At 38.5% G+C, this 24,493-nt stretch overlaps 1 protein-coding gene across 1 annotated transcript; it reads left to right on the plus strand.

Annotated features, from left to right (window-relative positions):
- The first annotated feature begins 8,809 nt into the window (after positions 1–8,809).
- Positions 8,810–19,400, plus strand: LOC140227006 (uncharacterized). Its single transcript, XM_072307438.1, has 2 exons — positions 8,810–9,097; positions 18,171–19,400. Exons 1-2 carry the CDS (start codon positions 8,944–8,946, stop codon positions 18,632–18,634), a joined length of 618 nt encoding a protein of 205 aa, XP_072163539.1. The 5' UTR covers positions 8,810–8,943; the 3' UTR covers positions 18,635–19,400.
- The last annotated feature ends 5,093 nt before the right edge of the window (positions 19,401–24,493 follow it).

Raw genomic sequence — 24,493 nt, forward strand, 5'->3', positions numbered from 1 at the left:
AATTAATAAGAATGTGATAATGAACTTTTGGAGTCCCTGCCAAGATTGAACTGATAATTTTCTGATGTTGAATTGTAAAGTCGGGGTTCTTAATTGAGCAAAGTCCTTGTATGATAATGCACTGGGCTATACAAGGCAGGAAAACCTTGAAGAATCAGCTACCCGATACAAAACAGATTAATTGAGTGGAAAACGGGTCATCTTATAACAACGGTGAAGGCACTGATGTCGGCACTCCCCACCATACTTTTTTTTTTTTTTTTTTTGCGAAAAGCGCTGTTAAACCGTTGAGAAGTTGTCACTTATACCAGCAATGGACGTGGTGGGGATCTGGACTCGCTTTGTTTTCATTGCCTATTTTAATGCATTCCGAATGGTGTTATAGCCATGATAGCCGTCAGTCCTGTTTATCCTTGCTTCATAGCATTTAATACTTTCTCAATGCGGACTATGCGAAATTAATGAAATACAGTCACTGAAATGGAAGAAAAAAAAAGCTAAGGCACGCTAAGGAACCGATTATAGGTGATTTCCTGAAGAGAAAATACAAACACATCTATGATTGAAAATGTATTCATATACACGTACCGCTATATCAAAGGTTATTACGAAAGAAGAAAGCTTGCTATACTGTAGAGGCTGTCCGACACACTGACCACAACCTGCTCACATCATGCAAGAATATTTGAGTTTCAGGAGGCAAACGTCCACAGTCTAATTACCATTATATACAATGTATTTAACTGTTCAGTCGATACATTATTGCATATTGCCCTGCAGGTGATGCGTCGATCAGCACAGCTTGGGACAATGGAAAGCAATGGCGGGGAGAGCTCGACCACCGCACCAATGCCGACCTCATTCACGCCATCCAACCTACAGCAAAGATAATAATGGTCTTAAGGAATCCAACCGATCGGTGAGGCGTGTCATCAACGTTTGTATATATTATACAGTATATGTATGACATGACGTGTGTGCGTATGTATAATGCAAACTCCAGCTTATATGTTATTGTGAACATGAAGATGTTTAGATTTAATTCCAATAAATGCTTGGCATCACCAAGGATGAACCCAGTTTAATGCATTAGTGGTTATCTTGTGCTGTTGAATTGTAGCTTCTGAAATGAGAACGCATTTAGGGCGCACATAGCACATCAGCCTATGCGACATTTAATGTTTTTCATCTCATGCCGTGAAATAAATTTGAAGTTTGTTTTATTTCCTTTCTGTTCTGGACCACATCCCCTCATTGTCTGTTCCATTCATGGTCAGATAACCTGATATCATGGTGAAGTGCAAATCATTGTATAGAATCTTTTTGTGGCAGATCCACAAATTACCGACGACTTGTGTGCAACAATAGTCTTGATAATACCCGTGACGCGCATGTTCAACCAGAACCACTGAAAAGAAATCAAACGATGTAATATTGATAACATTTCACTTTTGCGTAACACCGCTGTTGAAATGCAAGTATTTTTTTCTACACGATTTCAATGCAGTTTAAAGAAGCGTTATACGTTGTACATCTCCAGGAGGAGCAATACTGCAGGGAATAATATTTTCAACTGCAACATGAAAAAGCGATTGCGTCGATATTACTATTAGTTGTATGATAATTTGTCATAATTATATTATGTTTTTGCGTGAGGTTTATTTTTTGTGGGTTTGTTTTAGTTGTTGCTGTTGGTGACACTGTACTTTGTTTCACGCGCATTTTTTTTTTGTTTTGTTTTTTTATTAAGTTAAAAAAAAAAGTTCTGTCAATGAAAGACGTGATGTTGAAGCGGGAAAATTCACATTAAAATTTTGACACCAGTCAGCACCAGTCTGTCTATTGTGTGTTCTGTCAAACAGAGATTACTCGGCATATTACTACAACGGTGGAACTAGTGACAGCGCTTTCCATCAAACAGTGTCGTCCCATGTCGGTTGCTTCCGGAAATGCCTGTCATCGCAGCGTGAGGAATACTGTACCTATGTGGCACGATGTGTAAGTCCTTTCTCCCCTTATCATTCTCCTTTCGTCACGTTACTAATCTGCAAAGGGTGAAAGGTGGATGTTTAGAGCTTTGGCATTGATTAACAGAAAATTTTCTCATCAGTCTGTTCCAAAAAAATGACGCATTCTCTAATAGAATAATGATGGTGCCATTATGTGCGTGCATGTTGTGTGTTCAACGATATCATATCAGTATCCATTTTTTGTTTAACTTAGTGGAAAAAAGCCCCGACTGATATAAGAGCAATTCAAAAGTGAATACAAAGTATATGAATTACGATATATACCTGTTTAAATCTATCACTCACACGCAGCCTAATTTCCAGCAGTATGTCATACCTATAGACATCGTACGTTTTAAATCATATTCATCATGTGAGGTCCAAAGAATGTTATTGTATAGAAAGTTGAAGAAAATGAAGCATTTCTCTTGAGCATGAGATATCATACAGAGCTGAAATTTTGCATAATGGTTCGGATTTATTTGGCAAAGATTTCGTTCAACAAATATTGACATTGGTATCCAAATGCATCGCCTGTGGATATCTTTACAGAATCGGCATAAAAGTCTGTACCTGTTCTACGTAAAAGACTGGATACGAGCCTACGGGCGCAGTGGCGTACACTTCATGACACTGGAGGATTGGCATGCAGATACTGCCGGAGAATACCGCAAGCTTCTTCGCTTTCTCCAACTCCGTGAGTATTCAAGCAGTTGAGGAAGTTTATAAAATTTACGGCAGAATTCAGACAAAAGATAAAGATTTGTTAAACAAATTTCGTGAGAATGTGAATTAAAATAAATCTGCCATGTCTTACAGCTAACATAATTCCAATTCAATTTGCTGTGCCTGTTAAGTTATATCATTCTGTTCATTGTTTGTCTTAATGGGATCTAATATAGATTCACATAGTTCACTGTCATTCAATATTAAAGTCGTTACTGACTGAATAACATGTTACTACATAATCATCTGAGTCATTATCATTGTAAGCTAATCATAAAACCATTTCAGTGCAGTTGAAAGTCTGAAAAGAAGAAGTAAAATTTTCTCAACAACAAAAAAAAATGAAAATTTTATCAAATTCAGATGAAAATTAATGAAGTTATGACATTTTGAAGATTTGCTAATTTTTCAGGAAACAATTAATGAACAGTCAATATCAACATGCAAATAAAGCAAGCGAAGACAGTAGATGAATACAATGTCTGGAAAAACAACAACTTAAGGTTTTATATCCAATATTGGAACCGTAGGCCTATCATTTAGGCTGTTTGTAGGTACCAGTCAAATCGTATCATTATACCATGTACCATGTGGCGTGACGTTTATTTCTACGTGAATGTTTATGTGAATAATTTTTTTTTAGTGGAAAAAATGAATAGACAAAAAATTTGATAGTCATGGGAAGATGTCATCCCCTCACAACTTGGCATTTATAGGTTTCACATAAAATTGTGGCATTTCCGGTTTTCATTCAAACGCAAACGCAATAAGAGCCCTCTCATATCCTGACATATATCTAATTAATCATTGATCTGAAACTATCCAACCAGGAATAATATCATGTTTTACACTTTGAAAGCAAAAAGATTACATTTTTTGTCATTTTTTTTCTTTACACGATCAATGAAAATTGTGAGGTGATAACATCATCAGCTCACTCAAACATGAGCATAATATTCATAGCAACTGGAAGAGAACCATTCTGCGCAAATTAGCGAAACTTCATGCAATAATTTCATATCCTCACTAATTTCTATCCGATTTTGATCAGATTTTCACTGTTTATATGCAATTTGCAAAAGTTTACTGTTTCTTTTCAGGCTAACTTATTACTGGACTGGAATTCTTCTTTATGTATTAATTTGCAGTCGGGATTTGTTAGCTACAAAGCATTGTCTCCGCATTGTCTTATCCCTTTTTATTTTCTCTCTCTGATGTTTGAGCAGGTGACCTCACTGACGAACAGATAGGACACATCACTGCCAGAAAGTCTCAGAACGTTAACTCGAGGAAGGCGGGTGGGGGTACCATGTGGAACTCTACGCAGCAAATCCTTGACGACTTTTATCGACCATACAATGTCAGGCTTGCCCACTTCCTAAACGATACCAAGTACACTTTTAGCAGGCAAAGAACACAGCCCTTGGTGTTTCCGTAACATGCGAACGAAATTAATGCAATATTGTGTAGACCGGCAATCCCTCTGTACAATAAAATGTGTCTTTCAAAAAAAAAATCGAATAATCGACTACAATTTGCACAGTGTCAGTGTGTCAATGTATGATAGGAAATATTGTGAAATATTTAATTAGAATGGGACAAAAATGCTCCATTAATTGCATTGCTGTATTATGTGATGATTGAATCGAATGATGGGAATGCAGTGCCATGCTGAAAACTGGCATCTTCCATCATTTTCGCCAGATAACGAAAGTGGGCTACATCGCCTTTTTTCTTATTCTGCAGTAAACATGATTTGCCAGTACTAAGAAATAGCAACTTTAATTCACTACCATTTTTCAAATCCACAGAAAGGTTCTCTTTTCTTACCCACGATTCGTCTTCGAGAAAATCTATTTTACAAAAATAATGTGAGAAAGACATGGTCAATCAGCGTATTGTGGTTATGCGTCTGTATACTGCATTGTGTTTTCGTGTGAGTATAAAAATTGTCATGATGCTTACTATAATATCATGTGCACCTCAAACGGCAGTAAGGTTTAATAAGTAGTGGTATGATGTGACAGTATTGTTATCTACTGTTTTAAATCACTGTTATATTTTATTACTATTACCACCTTAAAGATCAAGAAAAATCAAAATGATATCTATCTCATGTGAGACTTGACTCAAAAGTCTTATGCAGATGCTAAATGCCGTAGAACATCATGAAATCATATAGTAAATCTATGACGTATTTAACTTGAATAGCAATTATAACTTGCACTGGTTTCAGACGACTGCAAAACAAAATCCACATTTTATATCCACGTGATTAGATGTTGCCACGCATAACCACAGGTGTGTATTGTTTACTTTAGCTTGCCTTCTTATCGTTTCTATAGTTTGTTTGTTTGTCTGTTGTTGTTTTTTGGTCTGTTATACAAGAAATGTAAGCCTTTTGACAATGCAAAATTGCCAACCAAAATGAAAATACATGTATTATCAGTTGATATCGATTTAGAGTTCTACGCCATGTTTAAGTTGATTTTCATGCATAAATTTGAGCTGGCCGAAATAGTAACAGTTACAGAAGTCAGACCTAGTAAGCCCACAATATTACAAAATTCGGAATTAAAAAGTACATTTTTGTAAGTCAACTCAAACCGCATTATACAAACATTCTTATCGACCTGAAGCGAATCAATCAGGATTGCCAGAATCTAAATCAGAATGTACCAAAAAAAAAAAAAAAAAAAAAACAGTAACATTATTGTAGCAAACAAAATCATGGCCAGTCATCACCGGTAGCCGTAAAACCTACTGCTTTTATTACACTGTAAGTGCAACATCAAAAAAGTGTTCGTTCTTTTCCCTTGTAGTCCCTTGTAGTCTTTAATTCTAACTTTCATTTCTTTTCCAACAAGTGACAGAATCATTTCAACAGCCTAGGTTTGATAACTGCCTCTCACGCTATATTTGTGCTTTGCTTGATGATAACCATGAGGGGTTTTGTTTTTAGTTTTCCATTTTGTAAATACATTATCAATATGATTTACTAGAAAAAAAATGTGATCCCTGAAAATGTGAAATTAATAAAATATTATATAAATCTAAGTTCAAAGCAGCCTTTGGCTTTTAAAAAGAACGTGTGCGTATGCTTGTGTTTTGCGTGCTATTGATCTCAGAAGTGATTACCGTGGTTACAGTGAAGAAACAATGTTCATGCATTTCAGCTAATTCAGCATGTCTGATGCTAATGCCTGAGGGAGCTCATTCATATTGTAGGAACAATCGCTAAGGGGCGTCACTGTGCTTCCACAATTTTATGAACCTGGGAATACATGTATTTAACTTTCTTTATTGCACAAAATATATTCGTTTTTTAATGATTACGTTTGTATTTGTCTTTAGGGTGTTTTTTTGAAAGCAAACAAAAGTGGTTCCAAGCTATTAAAAAAAAATCCAAAACGATTTATGCTATACTTTGTACTCATACTCACCCACAATGCAACATGAAAAACTGGTAACGGTGGTTCGAGTCGTGCAATCATGCAATCATATTTGGAATAGCGAGCTTGCTCTTAATAAAGTTAAAAACTTTTGAAGTTTCTGCGCAGTCACTGCTGGATGAGAAGACTTCTGCGGTGTATGTCACATGTAGAGCAAGGAAAATGTAACGAGAATTCCACGAAATTTCGTATTTTCAAAAAAAAAAACACATTCCCTTGATTCGTTACTGAAGTATGTTATGAGTAATATGATTCCCACTGCCTTTAGAAAGAGGCAAGTCAAAGAGCTCTTTTACTATGAAAGAAAAGTGAAAATAATATTATGTTGAAGTTTCTTTTTTCTTTATATCGTTCTACGCATAATGATTATGAGATCACCAGCTGCTGCTGTAGTAGTCTTCTCCAGCAATGGCGGAGAAACTTCAAAAATGCATAACTTTTGAACGAGTTGTCCGATTTTACTCAAACATTCACTGATGTGTTCTGCTAAAATAATGTAATTGTTGCATTCACTCAATCCATGCACATGTATGATTATGAAGGTTGACTTGTCCTTTATTAACACTTCATCTTCGACCCACCGCCCCCCCCCCCCTCCCGCTTTGTCGGCATTTAAAAAGATGGTATTGGCTGAGGTGACAAGAAACCACATCATGAAATGTTGAAAAACATACAATTCTAAGAGGAATTCAAACTTTATTTGATGAAAGATCGGTTTTGAAATGGCTGGGATGTCCAAAAACAAAGTAAAACAAAACAATCCTAATAAAATTCGGGTCCCAACTTTTATTAGGATTGCTTTGTTTTGGATAGCTCAGCCATTTCAAAACCAGTTTTCATCAAATAAACTTGGATATTCCTCTTAGAAGTACATGTCCTTTCATTATTTCATAAGAGGTTTCTCATTATTAAAAAAAAAATAATCATAAAAGATATACTGGAAACCTCAGCAACATCTCAACAAAACTGTACCATCCCTGTAAAATGGTTGAGAGTCTTAAATTGACTCCTCGAGTCAACGGCTGAGCGAGATACCTTAAGTGCTATAGTATGACCCAAATTCGACACAACTGGGAGGAAGTTTTTTTTTTCAGACTAGGACATTAGATTTACATTTTTTTTTGTGTGAGAGAAAATCACGAAACAATTATTGTGAGAATATATTCGGGATATCTGTCACCCATGCATTCACTGCCGTTTATTTTGTCATTGCCGGTGAGCGCATGCATCCACCTCCAAAGAATGAGTAAAGGACATACATATAGTGAAGATTATAAATGATTATATACGTACATAATCATGTTTTAATGCAAATGTCCACTTTTACTAATTTTAACCCCCCCCCCCCCATCTTGGTTTCGGGCTTGATCATTATCGCAGTCAGTTTGTTTGAGTGTTATTGCTGGTGTGTTTACCGAAATCCTTGGAAAGATGGTGATTCAGTACGTGTCTACATTGCATTTGCAGCTATTCTTCGAGAGCTGATCATAAATGAGGATCAATCCCGCGTCCCTTGCTATGAGCAACACTCTGAACAAAAGATCATTAACACCTATAAACAATTGTCGGGGAAAAGGTGATCTCCCTAACTGGAGATATTATAAAGATGTTGCAGTTATATAATTATGCAGTTGCTTTGAATGCCGTAAAGAAAGCAATACAAAGGGAATTCCACAAAATTCCATTTTTCGAAAATTGCACACATTCCCTCCATCTATTATTAATATCATGTTAAGGGTGATAACATTCCCCCTGCCTTCTGAAATAGCAAGTCAAGTAATCTTTATTATGAGTGAAAAGTTGAAATAAATGGATTTGCTTTATGTTTTCTTTATATTACGAGACACGTGTGAAATCACAAACAGTATAGTAGGCCTATAGACTTTTCATCCAGTGATGACGGCACTGAAACTTCAAAAAAAATTTAAACTTTTGAACTTTTGAACGGATTTGTCCGATTTTCCTCAAACTAGTACTGATGTAACCTGATCTATACTAATAATTGCGGCACACATTCAAGACACATGTTTATTAAGATGATTACTTGTCCTTGAAGGAGGAATAGTTTTGGTTAAGATGGGGATTCATTTTGCGAGATGATTTTTATCAAAAACTTAACTTAAATACTTGTCTTTTTTTCTCAGTTATCTTGGGATGAAGAGATTGTGTGTAGGCCCTACTCACAAGACCTGGCATGTCTGTATAGTCGAGATCTATGTAATCCATCGGATGAATTGACCATCAGTCTCATCGGCAATATTAAGAGATTCTTTTCGAGATTCAAGCACAAGGTAAGGGCGTGGCCGAAAAGGGACAAGGGGTAACATACATCAGTGACTGGTCAGGGAAGACAAACACAACAAAACAAAACAAGGTTTTCCAGCATATTCATCCCGAGGGTTGAGCGGCTACTGCAGCTGCTGCAGCAGGCCTTGCAGCCAAAAAATTATTGTTGATTGTTTTGCTGCTTTTTTTTTCTGCCATCAATGGCGAGTCTGGCGAGTCTGACGCCCTCTACGAAATTCTGTAACTTGATCGCCGAGCAACGGTCAAAGGTCACGACCGGCGTACGTCGTAACCGTGTATTCAGTCATGTATCGTAGTCCCACGCGTATAAGTTTTCGCAGTAAAGAGGTTTTGAAGTTCTTCCATTCGGTATCGCACGAAAAAAAAACGATCGTTTTGCCATCGTGATACTTTATTATCAATAAAGCAACCATGAATTGAGTTCTGTCTTACAATATGTAGCGCCCAATATGGATGAGAAACCACCGCCGAGCCGAAGATCGTCTGGACACAGCGAAAAAGCTAAGAAATCTAACAAAAAGAAGAAGAAGAGCAAATACAAAGAACGAAAACGTGGAAAATCGAGTCCCGACGAAACAAATTCGGACAGTGCGTTGGAGACTGGTGAGAAGTTTACTTTTAAAGTCATTCTTTAGTCTCGTTAGTCAAACGTCAAGTGAAATAGAGCCTAATTATCAAGCTATTTACAGCAAAAATTTCATGTTTCGTTCATATTGTCATATTCAGCTCAGGCTGCCAATTTTGGGTTAGGGTTGGAGTGATCTAACCGGTAGTGAGACACTGACTGTTATAATTAATAATGAGAGAGGGATCGAAGCGACGGTGGTCATGGGGGGGGGGGGGGGGGGGGGGATCGTGTGAAGGGAAGTATATGTGACCCTGCACCACAAAACCAACAAAAAGTCGCCAGATATGGATTTTTAGTTAATGACAGATTCTGAAAGAGCAGACTCTAGATCCTAATTGTTAAGCTTTAAAATGATGTATCAATTCAAATGACCTCCCCTAACCTACCTAATTAGTAAGTACTGGAAAGAATACACACACTCTGGAAAAGTGTGAACTGAGAAAAGAGGCTCTGAAGTACAGGGCCTATTCAAGCACTTAATCTTTACTAAGCCGTGCTAGCTGTCCAATGTAAGGGACAAAACACAGGATGTAAACCACTGGAGCAATAACAATGAACTAGAAGGGATTATCAGATTAAGCTGAAATTGAATATGTTCTATTAACACATTCTGGCCATGATTAATGCCAACTTTCAAAGCAGTAGCGTCATCTTTTCAAAAGTTATTACACTTGATTGAAAGTGAGGAGTGTGCAAAGGATTTCAAGACATGAAAAGTGGCCTCTAAGACATACATTGTACCTGATCATTCTACTCTTCCCCCCAAAAGGGGTTGAAGAACAACTGCTAAAAACACACTTTCCCATTCATGTGAAGATCCCAAACTGAAGAATAATGTAGAAGAAGGATAGCTCTTTCAGAAAGTATGTAAAACTCGAGATTGACTTGGTTGAACCATTTCACCTTTTTTGAGTCCTCACGTGAAAGCAAGGGGTGCTACTTTTTGTTTGTTTTGTGATGCACGGTTACATATCTCTCCCCTCCCCCTTTCCACTGGAGGGAGCTTTGACAATTTTACGTTTTAAATGGTGCACTCTGGTGCATACACCACTTCAGATTCAGTGAAGATTTCAACTTGTGCATAGAGTAGAGTCTAGAGAGGGTGTGCCTGTCATACATGCAGCTGTGGGAAAATCTCGAAATTTTGGACTAGGTGTCTAGTTGCATGTTTGGATGATCAGAGATTTTGGGGACATTCCTTTTTCTCACTTTCTGATTTCGCGTTTCAGCCTGAGAATTCTTTCCTCAGAGTGATACAGTCAAAATTTGATGAATTGTGTGAGTTTCTTGCCTGAGAGTTGGCAGCCCAGTTATTACCCATCAACCCCAGGGCATTCCATTGTAAAGTTGTAGAAAGTGTGGGAGATGGATTGCTTGCGTTTGGGCTGGACGCAATTAATTACCCATTACAGATTGTATTAACACTGGCCGGAATGCGAAGCCGCTACCTCTTCATGGCAGTGCCTTGGGGTTCATTAAATACCCGTGTTCTTGTTGATCTAAAAAGACCAGACCCATAATTGAAAGTAGGTTTATCAGAGCTAAATTCTAAAGAAAAACTCTCCTCTTAATCTTGATACTATTGGGTTAGTTCTAGACCTGTAGTATCAGGCCTATTAATAGTTGACCAAAAAATCGGTCTGTATCTTGTTGGGGATATGTTCTGCAGAGACTACATCTGGCTTCACAGAATCCCCTCCGGAGAAGAGCTCTAATTAAGTTTAAAAAAAGAATGATAAAAAAAACACTCCTTTGGACAGACAGATTTTTCTGTGTAGCCTGTTAGCAGCATTCCAAGAATAGGGGTCTACACACTCTACGTTTTCACCTCTAGATTTATATTGCTGTCATGAAGAGATCTCATTGAATCATAATACAACTACAACCAATATTGTTATGACTGTCACTGACTATTAATTGGAGTATACTATCATTATTATTATTGTTGTTGTTATTGTTATTGTTATTGTTATTATTATTACTATTGTTGTTATTATTATTGTTATCATTATTATTGTTGTTATCATTGTTATTATTATTTTTATTATTATTATTATTTATTCGACCAGGTAAAGAATATAGGACACATATCATAAACATTACTGTTTTCTACTTGGTAGTCTACACCCGTTCTAGGGCTCATACCAATATTATAACTACTACCAACTTTGTACATGTACAAGGCTGTACTACAGTTGTAGCTGTGTGCTCACTAGAAATGAAAGAAAATGGCATAGATCTAGAACCTATATGATTGTATGTCTAGGTCTAGAACTACATGGTATGTGTTATCTTGGCTTTTGAGAGACTCCACTTCTCGTCTTGCTTATCAATTTTATGCCTCCGTCACGGAGTGTCGCCGGAGGCATTATGTTTTTTGTTTCTTTTGTTTACTGTTTTGTGGAATTGAATTATTGACATCAAATTTGTGTTTGTGTGTGTGTGTGTGTGTGTGTTTGACAAATGTCTGTAAGTTTCATGGGCTGCAGTTCAGGATGTGTTTTAGGGTGGGGGAGGGTGTGATTTTTTTCCCCCTAAATAGATTTTTTTTCTTCTTTACTGACCAGAAAAAGTGTGGGGGAGGCTACACCCCCCCCCCCCACCCCACGTTGTTCTGCACCCCTGAGTTTTGTGTATAGTTGTAGAGTACTTGTCCCGCACACTTTCTTACTTTTTCGTTGACAAGTGGATTTATCTTCATGATTTCACTTCAGTGCTGCTGCAGTAATTTACAACATTAATCATTTGTTATGATGATGTGCCTGTGCCAACATTTTAAATCTGAAAACATCAACCTGTATCTGAATTCTCAGGACTGATTGCAGATTACACCAGCATTGATCTGATACATGCCATCCATATTATGTCCTTGAACTTCATAAGACCTTTCCTTCGCTTTGAACAGTCAGCACAAAATCAAATCAAAGGAAAATGTATAGGCCTGGAAAGGGTCAACACTGTATTACTTACGATATATTTTGCCCTCTCTGAACCTGTGCACCTTAAAACTGGGTTCCTGCAGTCATGGAAAACCTGGAAAAATTGTGGAATTTTGAAAATGGTTTATTTTTTTTTTTTCCCCAAGCCTGGAAAAGTCATAGAAAATTATATAGATATGGCCTTTAATAATAATCTGTAAAGCACATTGAGATATTTAACAAGTGTGAAATGCGCTGTATGAAAACTAGCAAAAATCATGATTATTCTTATCATAGCATGAAAAAGTCATGGAAATTTTTACATTTTTATATCATTTGCCTTTTAGTGATCTTTTTTTTTTTTCAATTTACTTTTACATTAGAAACAAACTTAAGCGATCTAATATACAGTCCTGGAGGAACTGGCTGTCTAGGTTTCAATGAACCAAAAGTCTACAGGTGATCCTTGCCATCAAATTCTTCATAACTTTGAGCTTGGCTATGCCAATATCAAATATGCACACTGTAATTCAAATCAGGTGAATGATAGCCAGCACACTTTGCACGCTCGATTCTGGTAAGTTAGCAGTACGTGAAGAGCGCCATCTTGCGACCAAAGACAGACTAGACAGCTTTCACTAATTTTCAGGGCTCACACTTGTAAATAAAATGGAATGTCCCAGACCCCTTCACAAATTCGTACCAAAGATACCAAAATAATTGAAGAAAAAATGAATTAAAAATCAATGATGCAGTTTGGCATTAACACTGAATAGCTGCAGATATTGTATGAATTCCTCTATGAACTGCATTTTGGTTTGAAGATGAAAGCTTCTCTCATGGATTTTGAAGGGACTATATTTCATTGGGTGCATGTACAGAAAATAGGTGATTTTTTTTGAGTGATGAAAAAAAGGCTTTGCGGACCCTTAGACAGAGTTTGAGATGAAGAACCTGCCTTGGAAATTTGATGGATGACAGGGTATAGCTCACTTATCCAGGTTAGTGAAGACGAAACACCTCATTTCTCCCATCTATTTTACAGAATTTTTTGAATTTTAACACACGTCTCTACGGGGAATTATTTACCCGTGTGAGCCTTTCAGCCAAGTCGGGAGGTGAGACGATCAGTGAAAATATCAAAATCTATAGACGAGTACATCCGAAGTACAGTGTACACAAGGCTTCGAAACGTATTTCAGTAAGGAGAGGTGGGGGGGGGGGGGGAGCCTGTGGAGGTAGGGGTGGTGCTCGTTGGGTCGTTGTCACCTCCGCAGCCTCAATCGGAATAATTGCGGGTGGAAACCTCAGAGTCGTGTTATATTTTTGTTATGTGTGTGTGTGTGTGTACATATGTGTAAGTGTGTTTCGGTTTGTTTTGTTTTGTTTTTGTTTGTGTATTGTAAGAGCCAAAAGGGCAGAGTGCATGTATGGGGGGGGGGGGGGGGGCTGTAGTCCCCACATCGTGAACCATGTATTCATGTAACCAGCTGCCTGAAAAGATAAAGATTACAAAAATTTGCACTGCTTTGTAAAATCTCATGTCACGTGTCACTAAGTTTATTATGTAGGTGTTTTGTATTCACTAGGGCTTATTATGTCTTTATTTCAATACAGTGGAAGTTCAAAAGTGGACAAAATTGGGACCTGATTATCACATTTTCATCTTATCTTGATAACACGTGGTCAGATTCGTCACCAAATTTGTAATAGCAGGCATTATCATGAGGGTGACAGAGTATATATTTATACAAATGAATGACATGCCCCACATCTCTGGGGACCCATGGGGGATACCAAGATTCCCCAATTCGGAAAATCTTGAAAAAAAAAAAAAAACTGTATAAAGGCAGAAATACTTTGAGTAAGTACATTAACGAACGTAGTTTCAAGGTTATGGTAGATCTGAATAGGGTGGCCACAGAGCTGGGACCGAATTTTGGCTAGGTTTTAACACTTTGATCTCCTTTTTGAAAATGCATGATCAATTTTTCAACGTCTTTGGAAGGTTGTTGTTGTTTTTTTAAATCAGTGTGATAAATATACAAATGGACACCATGCCCCATGGAGGCCTTGAGACCCTCCCCCCCCCCCCCCCCCTCCTTCTTGTAGGCCTATGGTCTGGAACAATGTATGGAAGGTGAACTTGTGATTCTCAGGTGAGCACGACACTCCCGGGTCTTTTTGGCTTAACTCATGTGACGATAAAGCTTCTCTCGCTATGCTTTTCAAGGTGATAAAACATCGACAAATTGGAGCGTATTATTGTTTAGTTCAGCTATTGTAGCTATATTTAAAGTTGCAATGTAAGTGTTCTGGACTTGGAAAAAGCATGTATTTTGAAAAAACTTTAAAAAAGAATTGAAATGACAGAATTGAGATAAAGCATATATATCCATAAATAGTAGCCGGGGCGCTTAAATATATTGACAAAAATAATTGCCCATGGACCGCAAAGTACGAGTATCCATCATTTGCCCTTGCAATTAACATCTGTAGTGTAAAAATAACATGAACAGCATCACCAGAGGAACACACAACTAGAACTACAATTTGTATATTCATTGTCCGAAGGCTATTCAGATGTTGCCTTGAATGTTGCTGAGTCTGTCACACTCAACATCCTTTGCTCTCACTGTTATTATAAGTACAAACAAATGAGACGGGTATATTGTATGGACCGAGATATGTTATGAATGTCCTACCCTGAAGTCATGTCAAAATGAATAATGCTGTATATGCTGGGTGCTTTTGAATGATATCGAGCGATATTCCTAAGCCTGTTTTGCCAATCGATCCGCCAAGGAGGTTAGCCCTCGTTCCTTTGGTCCCGACAATTGTCTCGCCACCTCACTCTCAGACGAGCTGATATTCTTTCAGAAGCTCGAAGGTTTCTTCAATGCTAGGCCTTTGTTGGCCGACATCGGCCCATCACAATGCCATAAACCCCGACCCTTGTCCGGGCTGAGTTTGCCTTAGAGCACAGATATAACTTACGTAATGTTGTGGACAAAAGAATAGTAAAATAATGAAAGCTATTGATGGAAGGGCTTCATTACAGACGCGGGCTCTTGAGAAGTGGCATCTCCTTTGATGTGCCCACCTTTTTGCGGAGATTTTGATTAGCGAGGTTCTAATAGTATTAAATCGCTGCCAGGTGTGTTGCAACGCTTATCAGTGTCCCGTTGTATTCGCCAAAGTCGTCGAGAGGTGTCGACGCATTCTTCTTCGCGAAAAGTTGTTCTGGGAGATCATCAAACTATTCTGGAAGAGACGTTGCTTAGGAGGAGGTAGCGCTGTTAACTCTGCTTGGACTATGATAATATTTATTAAAGGACACTTCCTTCGTTAAACTGTGTCAAGATTGCGTTGGATTTTCTGTGGAAGTTTTTTATTGTCTATTCTGCAGAACCATCCGGGGTACCATGGGCATCGGTGTCTGTGTGGTACATATTGTACCAGGAATTCCTACTTCTTGACAGGCAGTTCTAACAGGGGATATAGAACTACATGATGCTCGCTTGTGCAGTGTGCTTACACCGCCTTCTCGCTGTACTACCAGAAAACCGGAGCAGATATTGTCACATGCGCACGAATTGGACTACTTTAATGAGATCTAGAAAAAGGCGTGTGAGATCCGAACCATTGCGTCAGATCCTTTAAAATCCTGGAGATATCCATCCACTGAGAGAGAAAGTGATGCCTACGTATATCCGTAGGAATGGCTGATCACTACGATGTTAAAGACAATTACCGGCATAATGCCAGGGACGTGTTGCTTTGAATCGATCTAAATTCAAGAACTATCAAATGGACTCATGTCAGGCTTTTGAAATCGTTCAGATGACTTTTGGCTCAGTGTTTGATAGAGGTCAGTTGTCAAGCACTGTCAATACGAGAGCAATAGCTGCGGTGAAACTGCGCTAAGAAAAACCGCAAGGCGCTTTAATGCAGTGAAAGACACAAACATCGGCTCAGGCGACTGTCTCCAAAAATGAGTCATTAAAATGACAAAAAGCCGTGCAAAACTATTTTTTTAAATCAGTAAGATTGAGCAGAAATGTATTCCAATCGAGTAAAGTTATAGGGGAAACATGACTACTGTCTCCCAACTGGCAGGGGTGCGTTGGATCGTGCCCCGATGCGAGGGGGGAACACGGAGTCACCTGATATGACCGAAGTGGCGCCAGGTTTGGATCCTTAGACGACGTACAGCGAAGATCGATGTAAGCCACATGACATTGAAACAAATCTCTCACCTCAAGCGAGTAACAATACTAAGTGCTGTGAGGATACTCATTGTTCGACGGCAGTAACCAAGTGGGCCGATCTAAGAAATATTGACAGGGAATCCAGAGATCTATTAATTATTCAGCTTCCAGTCACATTAAAAGGCGTGGCACAAAGAGGGATTGTTATCCAATGTGACGCTATTCACGCCGCATGGTGTCCCATTCAAATCCTATCGACCTCTCCCAGTGATCCCTCACACGGATAACGACTTGATGACTCTCCGTTTGTGTGTCACCCATGATTTCTTCTTTTTGTCAAAGTAAGGACAGGTTTGATTCAATAAATCCAACTCTGAACATTTTCGCAAGTTACCAAGAGGGAACTAAGGAAACAGAATTTTCATCGCAACACAGTGATTGTAAGTAATGACGTGCAATCGGTTGTCCTGTGATAAAACTTCAGTGAGGCGAGATAGGAATGTTATCATCGTGGTCTCCAAGGTAGTGCAATAGAACATCTCCATTTGCCATCACGGACAGATGGTGAGCTGGACAGTGATGTAGCCATATTTACCATCCCTGGAAAAAAAAATACAAATCTATGAAAGACGGCATGTTGTGCGTCAAAATCATTTGGCGGATTCTTTGGGGCGCGTAGATTGTGGCATTTAACTTGAGGAGTGCATCGATAGTATGTGGACATTGATCGCTGCATGCTCGTCAAACACTGATGTACATGTCATGTTATTCCTGAAATAGCAAAGCCAGCTATAGATAGATATTTGGAGATAGTGTGGTAGACATCAGTCGCCTAATTGATGGGCTTGGACAAAGCTTCTCAGCCAGCGACGATGCCGAGGTCGGGCAATCGAGAGCCTCTCCGCTTGCCCAGCATCGACAACGACTTCCTAGTGAGCACGTCACAGGACATTGGCGGGGCGACTAGTCCCACTAGCTGTAAGAAGTTGACCAGACTTGCCGGAGCGGGCACGAAGTCAGAGGAAAATTGTGCGTCATTTATGCAGGTTTAAACCTTATAGGGAATATAACTGTGATTGTGCTTTAGTGCTGTGTGTGTTTGGGGTGTGCGAGTGTTTCTTTATTATTTTTTTCTTGTTGCGTTTGCTTGTAAGCGTATACTCAACATGCCCAATTCAAACAAACACACATCGTGAGGTGCCATTGCGATTTCAATTTACTCATTCCGGCTAATGGCACTATAGTTGCTTGATGTTTATTCTTTCCAACATAACTTGTTTTTTCACTTAATTTGTTTTTGTAAAATGTTACAGAGACGTTTATGAACAGGATATTATCATTAATTGAGTCAAAACACTGGCTAAAATCGTACTCTTCATTTTTTTTTTCATTCAATTGTGTTCAAAACCGTTCAACGTACAAGTTATCGTGAAAAGTATTTGCACAGGTATATCTTTATTGAATGTTCTTTTCTGCTTTCAAACGTTCAAGGATATGCACTGCATTTCTTTTGCATTTAACATACATTCAAGTTGTTTCTTATTTGTCATTCAGTATTTCTGTTTCATAATATCTTTAGTTTTGTAATTTTGTAAGCGCTCTGAGCCTCATGGAAAGAGTGTATTAAACATTCACTGTATTGTTTTGTTTTGTATTGTAGTAGAGTGCATATACATGAGAGACAATTTAAACTCAAGAAAAAAGGTACGACGACAACGCCCAAGTGCTACTCGAGCTCGTAAATTGTGTTTGTTTTTCTTTCCTTTGTAAGTTTGTTGGTAAACGTCATAAAATTCATCAGATATTTCTTACAGTTTGGTAACAAAAAGTTTGTTGTTCATCGAAGGGGTAATATAGGAACTATGCTGCATTAAATCTCAAATATTCCTCATCTCTTTCTCTCCCACGTTTATGTGCAGGTCGCAAGCGGATATCACCTGACAAGAACCATTCTTCTCAGTCTACAGCTAAGTCCTGTTCCTCTGGGTCGGTGGACGCCAGGAAAAGCAAGAGTAACACCAGCAGCGGTTCGGGGGTCCGATCGCACGAGGAGTTTCTGCAGAAATGCATTGTAGACATTTTCGACAGCCATCGACAGGCTCCGAAGTCCAGTCGGGCCGCATCGAAGAGCAATTCGCGCGCTTCGGCCAACAGTCAAGAATCTTCGGACCTCGATAATGACTTAGACGACGTTTCGGAGGCGCTCAACGAGAGCCTGAGATGGGATAATCCGTGCTCCAATCCCAAAGACGAGGAAGAGCGGATTAGAATTTATAAGATAAATCGGCGAAAGAGATATTTGATGGAATCTGTGAAGAACCGACACGACAAGGAGGGAGTTTTGAGGTTTGCCCGAGAGCTGGCAGCGGCCGACACAAGATAGTGATTGCCATCAAGTAATGACGAACTGTTGCCATGAAGTAATGACGAACTGTGACCCCATGGGTGGTGAACGAACGTGCCCGGAGTTTTTGTCTCCCCCATCCAGCCTACTTAGTATTCTTGTTTCTCGTGTACGAGGACGCCCCCTTGCGGTGACAGTTATCTACTATGTCTACCGCATCGATCGTCTGTCACATGCACGATTTCAGAAAGTGAATGTTGCCTACACCGTATGTGCCAAGAGAGTATCGGTATAATAGTAGCCTGCATGTACTCTCTTCTTGTTTTTATCTCTGTCCATTTATCTTTGTCTATTTTAATTGCATTTCAAGTTGTGCAAAGATAAAGAGTCAAACCAATGCTTTACCACATAATCATGCTAGCACAGAAGGGATTATCCCATGTGATCGACACCTTCGAGTCATCCAGCCCTCGAGCTAGACACCATGTAAAACGGGTCCACTAGCTAGACCTTTTTTGCCTATATAGTGTAGAGATCATATATGCCTTATTTTCCTAGGGTCTAACTCATGGAATGTGTAGCTCGTGGACCTATTTCAGTTGATGTCGAGCTCGTAGTCCTTGTTCACTTAGTGTCTAGCTCGTCGGCTGTATGGCTCGTAAGCTGTATTTCTAACTGTTGGGTTGTATGACTCGGTGGCCGTATGACTCGGGGGTGTCGAGCTTGTGACGTCACCACAGAGACACACTTACGTTGGACTTTTATCATAGTGAGCCTGAATACTCTCTACCTTGAAAATCATACGTCATTGGACAGACGATAGCAGTAGAATCTGAGTTATATTCAGTGAAATCTAAATGAAAAGAATATGATAATTATTATACACGTCTATGTATACTAGATCAAAATACGTTGTAACTGATAGTGTATCAGAGCTAGAGGCTGCAGAGCTACTACCACGGTATAGAAAGCTGAAAGACGGGTACAGAGTGCATTTATTGGACGGAGAAGGATAACACGTGTATTGGAAGTAATGTATACGGATAGACAGAGTCTATAATGTAAAAATGAGTTTTAAGATGGCGCCTTTTGCACCGCGTCAGATTCTGAGCTGTCCATTTCATTTTAAGATTATAAATGTATATAATAGAGATGATGTGCAATAAACCTTCACGATACCTTGAGTTTAGTTGAAGTCGTGTGCAGTGATCACACGAGTCTACACTATGGCATTGCATTCCAAATTTATAATGGCAGTGTTGTCTTTCCGTTGAACTTTTCTCTACAGTTTAATGCGTTTACTCTGGTACTTTATTGTCATCCTAAATGCAGATGTTGCATGCTTGATATCTTGCTGTATAATATTCAATGTCCCCAGGACTTTTTAGTTCGTGAGTGTGTGAGGGTATAAGCCCTATAAGAGCGCTGTACTGATATATTTGATATTTTATGTAGTGTATGACAAGGGTGGCGTATTTTTTGCTGACATTATTTCATACTTGCCTGCCTACAGCATGTTCAATTCAATGTTCACGATCACCAGAAGCCCCCCCCCCCCCCCGTATCTGACTGTGGTTTGGGACGAGTGGGGGAGTTTTGTAGACCTGCTTGCATGTGTCTCGCATGGGTAGGACGGAAGGAAATTAAGTGTTCGTTCTTCATTACTTCGAGAGAGGAAAAAAAAAAAAAGAGATTATAGGATATAACTTGTGTATCAATTTTTTTTTCCAACTCTCTGTTGGATATTCGGTAAATGTGATACATTGTATCTGCAAATGCTAAGCCACGGCCAACTTCGACCATATGAGTGAACGTTTGAAGAGATTGCAAACCTTTGTGTGCACATATTGTAAATGTCTCTGCGCAATGTGTACCACAGAGTGTTTTGGTCTGATTTGGCATGAAAGTAATTCTCTTTCTGGAAACGAAAAACAACAACAAACAAACAAACCGAAATTCCTGATTGCAAATGATTATCCAGTACATTTGATCGTACATGAAAACTTATATTGAACCATATAAAAACCGTGTTAGTGTTAACATGCAAGGTGACGTGAAGTTTCCAATGTTTTAGAGAAAAAAAAGGGAAACACACAACTATAGCGCCCTCTAGAGGTCTAACTAGGCCAGTTGATGTGCCTGGCGTGGTAGCCAATGGTGGGGTTGTCGAAAGCTGACTTTACTCTTCACCACAAGGGGAGGAGAGAATAATTTCCGTTTTTCGTTAAATCATCATTTTGCATGGTACTGGTAGCCGATTTTCTACATTAGCTTAATTTCACATGAACAGTATGGCAACCGTTTCACCCCGGTTCAATAGCCAATGAAATCGATCTTTGCTTGTTTGTTGTGTTGGGTTTTTTGATTGTTTGTTGTTGTTTTTTGCATAATTGTTCATGAGCTGTTTTCAGCACAAAATGATGCATTGATTGTAACGACACATGCAAATCAGAAGAGACGATGATGTTATCACCTCACAACTTTTTTCGTTGAAATACACAAAAATAAAATTTGTTCGATTAAATATATATATATATATCGATGTTTTGACGCCTATAGCATTTTCCCCTCTTTGTCTTTGTCGCTATTGTATTGCAACGCTACGATAATCGGAAGGAAAGGATGAAACTTTAACATTCTGGTTGATTTCATGTCCAAAGAAGCAAGAAAGTCAAGATTTATAGAATAGATGCTATCACCATCACCTCTTCCAGTTTGCATGTGTGCGCAGTTGCAACTGTATTGTCACTACTTTGCACTTGGATACAATAGTCTAGTTGTGCGTACCAAGATCTACACAACAGTGTCTCTGTTTTCTTCAGGTTAGTCGCATGTTATTCTTTTATTGAAACAAAAACAAAAACAAAAAAATATTTTTCAGTTAAATCACAATTTTCCCTGTGTTTTGTTTTTCTTTTCTTTCTTTTTTTGTGTGTGTGTTGATAAGCCATTCACAGCGCTATCCGAGATACAGCACCGCGATAATATCAAAGAAAGAATTCCTTCCTTACTTGTGTCAAGAATAAAACAAAGATATTGTTTTTGTCCGATGTCCATAAAAACAAAAAAACCAATTCCATCGTCTGACGATGCGTAATATGATATAGGCCTACTTGATATATTACGTTTACTTTACGTACGTCTAAGGAGTCTTTGTAGAGGTTGTGAAATTAGTAAAAATTAAAGCACAAACATATTTTATTATGTATGGAGTATTTTGCACGCAACATCAGTCACGTTTGCTATATCATGGGATCCTTGTATAGTTGTATAAACTGTACGCAATGATGGATGACTTGCATTCATAAAGGCAGTCTCTGCCTTCATTTACTTTAATGTCCGTACAAACCCCGAATCATTTTCTTCCCTTGTTTCTCTTTGTTCATGGAATCTGAATGTCTTTTTTCGGTGTCATTTACGTCGTGTAAGGTTTCTATTGCGCAAACTATTCAGAAATGTGTGTTTTTCTTGAGTGTGATCTGCTCGCATAATAAATATAGTGTACAAGACATCGCGAAAGAATTAAAGCTGAGTGACACAGTACTGTATTTATATGAGTATAATTAGTGAGTTATTATTCGTTGTTAAGTTTCGTCACATAAAAACAAATATATACATTCTGCAGCATGTTGCCAACTCCATCAATCCAACAACTACTCTATACACGTACACAAAATGACAAATGAAATGACAAAAGAAATATATACAAGATGTACAAACAATACGCTTGCATTGCGAACATTGATCGGCCTTTCCTGGCTCAATAATGTACGGCGTCCATCACGTTGTACGTCGTTAAAACACCCACGTGAGGCTAGAATTGGCGAGGTGATAGTACGTGTGGTATACTGTCAACCTGCAGTTTAGCCGGTCCCAAGAGATGACGCCGAGATCAAAACGTGCTAACATGTTATTGTCATAATAAACTTATACACTGTATAATATTGCTGGCGAAAATAAGTTGTTTCTCCCTATGACCCATTAAAAGCGTGGTTATTTTCTGTGTAGTCATTTACAAGCTTTCTCTCTCTCTCTCTCTCTCTCTCTCTCTCTCTCTCTTTTTAACTTCCCACTGTTCTTATACGGACAAAATCAATCACAAACAAAATATATTGGACACATTTTATACATTCCTTGGGGATATCGAGCTACAAACAGCATTCCGTGCGATAGTGACGACCAGAACACGGTCACAACAGTATTTGTGAGTGTTTTATCACTCTGAATCCATCGTTTCAAACGAAAGCTAAATACACGATGTCACAATACAGACTTGGTGAGATGTCAAAATGCAGACTGTAAGTGATGGAAGAGTTTCGTAGTTGCTCGTACTTTGCTGAATTCCACTATGTATAATGCTGTCAGGAGGAATGTGTGTAATCAACGAATGTTTGACACGCTTTTGGCTAGCATTTATCCCGGGCAGGATTTTAACAGAAAAACAGTCAGGAGATGGTCTGTGCAAAATCTATTGAAGATATCAAGCTCATGTAAAAATACAACTGGAACGGGCAAAAATTAGCAAATAGATCGATGGTGTGTTAGTTTCTTGATGTGTGCTCACGCTTATAAACTTTGAAGTAAAAGTACTAGGCCTCTTGCGAGGGACTGATCACTGACACCTTCGCCCTGTCCTTCTGGAATGAAAATGACAAAGGAATGAACATAATTATCACAACCTCCATTTTGTCCACGTGAAACATACTCTAGATCAACTCGTATTGGGTTTCTCTCTCTCTCTCTCCCTTCATTGATACGATCCCTGAAGATATCACTCAAAGTGAATACAGCTCGATGATCAGTGACAATCGTTACGTCACAATTGCAATGCTTTCGTCGGCCAGTGCAGGCCCTAAGATATGGCCCTTACAATAAGTATTTTTCCAATGAGAGACTGGTTTTATAAGAGCTAAGTGGCATAGACAACTCACATGCATTCTTACAGCACGCAGAGAAATACATGTATCATATTATTTGGGCGTTAAGATTATCCCTTGCATATTGTTCCAGTGATAACTATATTTCATTATTATTACTGAAACTGATATGTTTTAGATGTTTTAGATGAGGCCTTTCCATACAAACACCATTAATATCGCGTTAATTTTCATTAACATGCATCATAAAGAAAGGGATATACGAACACAGCATGAAGCTTGTCCGAAAACGTAATCAAGAAACCTTCGTTTGTTGTTCATTGTTCACACACGTATGAGGACCACACCACGATCAATCTAGGATTACAGTCTCTCCGGGTTTAGATATCAAGTATTCAATATGTAATTAGTATGTAATTCAAAGCACGAAAATATGTTACCACGATCCATACAGAAAACGACTCTTAATGGACTGATTTTAACTAACTAACGCCTACACACAGATTTGTTTTGGTTGTAAAATCTGACCTCTAAGTACTCTCTACGATGATCCCAATTCAACACTAAGAAATGGGTACTGTAGTTTGATACGCAGTCTTACGGAATACTATACAGTACCAGCAGTATATGTTTTCTAACTTGAAGCTTACAATATGTTTTATATCTTGTCTTTCCATGTATTGAAAGCACCGCTTAGCTAAGAATTCAGCCTTTACATCACTATTTGACAAAGGAATGGCAATATCGACACCTCGGAAGTTGTAATGGATTCGACTGATTGAGGCTAACACTGACATCAATCTGATATTAATCAAACTACAATTGATATCAATCTAATAATAAAAAAAAAATTCCATTTTCTAGAGGATATATTCGTTGCAGGCACCTGAGCAAAAGTGAATAAGTATACATTTCACGGTGAGCTGTTACTGTTTGTGGTAGCGATAGTGGGGGCTTTGTTCTTACTGGTATTCAACTCAAAGATGATGGTGATGATGGTGATGATGGTGATGGTGATGGT

The sequence above is a fragment of the Diadema setosum genome, chromosome 4 (genome assembly GCF_964275005.1).
Source record: "Diadema setosum chromosome 4, eeDiaSeto1, whole genome shotgun sequence".
NCBI lineage: Eukaryota > Metazoa > Echinodermata > Echinoidea > Diadematoida > Diadematidae > Diadema > Diadema setosum.